The 3271-nt window shown below is 49.1% G+C and overlaps 1 protein-coding gene across 1 annotated transcript; it reads right to left on the reverse strand.

Moving 5' to 3' along the window:
- Positions 1–1135: 1135 nt before the first annotated feature.
- Positions 1136–3157, reverse strand: BBBOND_0002090 (hypothetical protein, conserved; the record flags this gene model as incomplete). Its single annotated transcript, XM_012915049.1, has 1 exon — positions 1136–3157. The coding sequence occupies one exon, from the start codon at positions 3155–3157 to the stop codon at positions 1136–1138; it is 2022 nt and encodes a 673-aa protein (XP_012770503.1).
- Positions 3158–3271: the final 114 nt, after the last annotated feature.

A 3271-nucleotide genomic window follows, 5' to 3' on the forward strand; every position in this document is an offset into this window, starting at 1 on the left:
AGAGATTCGTCATCAATCCTCATGCAGCACTCACCAACTGCAACGCGTACCACTGCCGCTCCCACTCCGCTCAACCTGCTGACATATCAATCACCCAGCAACGCACTCACCAACTGCAACACGTACCACTGCCGCTCCCAGTCCCCTCATCAACACCTACCCTCACCCCTGTGTTCCCCCAGCCCAGGCTACCGACACCCACGCTGCCCAGGATACCACAGCTTCCCTGACGCGACGCATGTGATTGGCACCAACAGCCACTTAAATTATTTATCATTCGCAACGCCATAAAAATTGCAGCGACCCGTGCGCTCAACTCCCACAGTGCAGCAGCACCGTTCTACGAGCCGCGGTATCGACGCCATGCTGGCGCAGCGGGTCGGCTAAGTGCCTAAATGTGATATTAACAATCGCTACATCGCCGCCTATAAACGCTACTTAACCAGGCCGACGCGGATAACTCCACCCTGCCGGTGACTCGCAACACACGACTTGGGTCACCCGCCGCGGCCCTCACGACCGCCTACGTTAGCGACCAATCACCTAGCCTCACCTGACACTCACTCAATGGGCAACGCGGACACCTCTCACAGCCAACGCGTGACTCAACGCAACAGGCAATCAACGTCTTAACGCACCCACCAAATTACGGTTCATCCGCCAGCTTACCACGTTGCCCGGTTGCTAGGCCAACACTTTGCCTGGGTGCTAGGTTAGCACTTCGCCTGGGTGCCAGCTTAGCACTTTGCCTGTGTGCCAGCTTATCACGTTGCCTGAGTGCTAGCTTAGCACTGTGCCCTGGTGCTAGCTTAGCACTTTGCCTGGGTGCTAGGTTAACACTTTGCCTGTGTGCTTGCTTAGCACTTTGCCTGTGTGCTTGCTTAGCACTTTGCCTGGTTGCGAGGTTAACACGTTGCCTGGATGCTAGCTTAGCACTTTGCCTGTGTGCTAGGTTAACACTTTGCCTGGTTGTTAGGTAGACACGTTGCATTGTCGTTCACTCATCACCTCATCTAGGTGCTATCCAGTTCACAGGTTGCCGCTCGAGTAATTCGAGACATTAGACTACGTTTGTTTGTTAGGTGAGTAGGTGAGTAGTTACGTGAGTTACTGTGAATTACAAATGTGAATACAATTACGGTTGTAGATAAGTTATCTTGGCAAGCCTTCCGACTTGCGCTGCAGCCAACAGTGATTGCGCAGTGATGGTGTGCGATGAGGGTGATCTGAGATGGGATCGGATGTGGAAAACGTCCAGGCGACCAACCATCACGCAGATGAGGTAGAAGAGGGACAGTGACCAGAGTGCGATGTTCAGCCATATAAACGGCTGCCTGATGGTGAATATGAATTCGTCACATTTTTGGAAGAGGTCAATGAAACATTTGGAATTTAATACGTTCTGCAGTTGTTTGTAGAAATTGTGACAGTATCTTTTATTCTCAAAGTCAGATAAGACTTCAGCATTACCAAATGTGAACCCGTAGGCGTAAAAGATGCTCCTTACACCGCGGCACTCAACAAGCCCTTTGCATCGGCAGTTGTAGTTAAGGCCATGTCTGCCTGGTTTACATTTGCCTCCATGTTGGCATTTGTCACATCCCCAATCCTGACAGGAAATGTTACCGAAGGCATCTAGCAACGATTTCAGATATTCGTATAACGTCCACGCTGAATACAGTGCCCAGGACAGGTAGAGAGCAGTGTGCTTTTCGGCAGCATAGTAGTAGTAATCGCTGTATAAGGTCGACAGATATGGTGCGCAATGAATGTTTTTGTTTGGATAATTACATGTCGTTTCTTTCGACAAAGTTGACAAATCGGCGTCTGAAACGTTAGGATGCTCCATACCGTCGTGCCTTTTGTTGCTGTTATAAGCATTACAAAGCGCAATGGTAAGCTTCGATGGTTCATTATAAAGGTCGATGGATTGATCCTTCGTTGATTTGACGAAAGCTGCACTAACAGCCTCTCTACCAGAACCATCGTTATTCAACACGTTTGCTAATTGCAATGCGAACTCGAAGTGCTCGGGTAGTGACGTAGGCGGTCTGGGCATTAAGCCGAACAGCGTCGTTATATATGAGTTTGCAAAGAAATCACGTAGTATCTCACACAGCTCTCTACCCGTCTTCACACTACCAGTAAACCCCCTGAAACCGAGAGGTGTCAGACACGGCATGCCTTTCTTAACCTTAGGGCACGTAGAACACACAGCCCTGCAGCCGATGGATGATATATCGTGAGGCAGGTGACCAGGAAGAGAGTCGTGAAGATAGCTCATTAAGGGGGATGTTGCTTGGCAATTTGATTGACAATTTGGTTGGTAATTTGCCTGGCACATTCGTTCATTATTTGACACGTCGGTGGGATGAACTTTGCATGGCCACTTGGATGTCTTTATGTCCTTGCCGTACCAGCAGTCACGCCATCCACCGTAATTCGCAGTGATATTGCACTGCCTATACAGATAATGGAGTACGGGACACAATCTACGAAGTACGTCAAGCAGCATGTCAAGACAATCTGCGCCAGAGGTAGGATATTTCAGCCCGAGAGTGTTGATAGGGAAGTCACAGGCGTACATGGTGTATGCGTTTCCCGTGCCGAGGACAGCAGTCAGCAGTTGGTATGAGCGCGACACGATATGTTCAATTGCAGCAGATACGTCAAACGCCGAAATCGCCTTCGGATACGCAGCAATTGGCGCTAGAATTTTGTGCTCAGGGTCAGCGTTATCCGCTACCTTGTCAAAGAGTGAATCGCAATAATCACACAACTTATCGTATACTCCGTTGAACTGTAAACCGGAACACCAGAGAAGCATTTCGAAGACACTGCACGGCGACTTAGTCGATGAGAAGGTGGATAGGTGACAGACTTGAGCATATGGTTTAAGCAACGCGTAGAGGTCCGGGATCAATCCGTCCTCGTCGGCGTATTCCACAGGTATGATATGTGCTCCTGAGCTGAGAGCACCGGCAAGTCGAGCGTGACCAGGACTGAACAAGTTATGCGTTTTGTTGCTTAGATTAGCTAGGACGTTGCTGCCGTCAAATGTTGACTTGTGATTTAGCTCTCCATATGGGCTTGTAGCCGGACGGCCAACATCGTACCCGTTTTCCCCGAAGAATAACTTACGTAGGCTAGAATCCATATTTCCAGAATTATACCTTGTGTACAATGGCCATGATTCTCAGATTTTTCAAGTCCCTGTTTCAGCTCAGCCCATGCGTTATATAGGAAAGGAAACGTAATCCTACATATTTTT

Source organism: Babesia bigemina, scaffold Bbigscaff_63406 (genome assembly GCF_000981445.1).
Source record: "Babesia bigemina genome assembly Bbig001, scaffold Bbigscaff_63406".
In the NCBI taxonomy this organism is placed as follows: domain Eukaryota; phylum Apicomplexa; class Aconoidasida; order Piroplasmida; family Babesiidae; genus Babesia; species Babesia bigemina.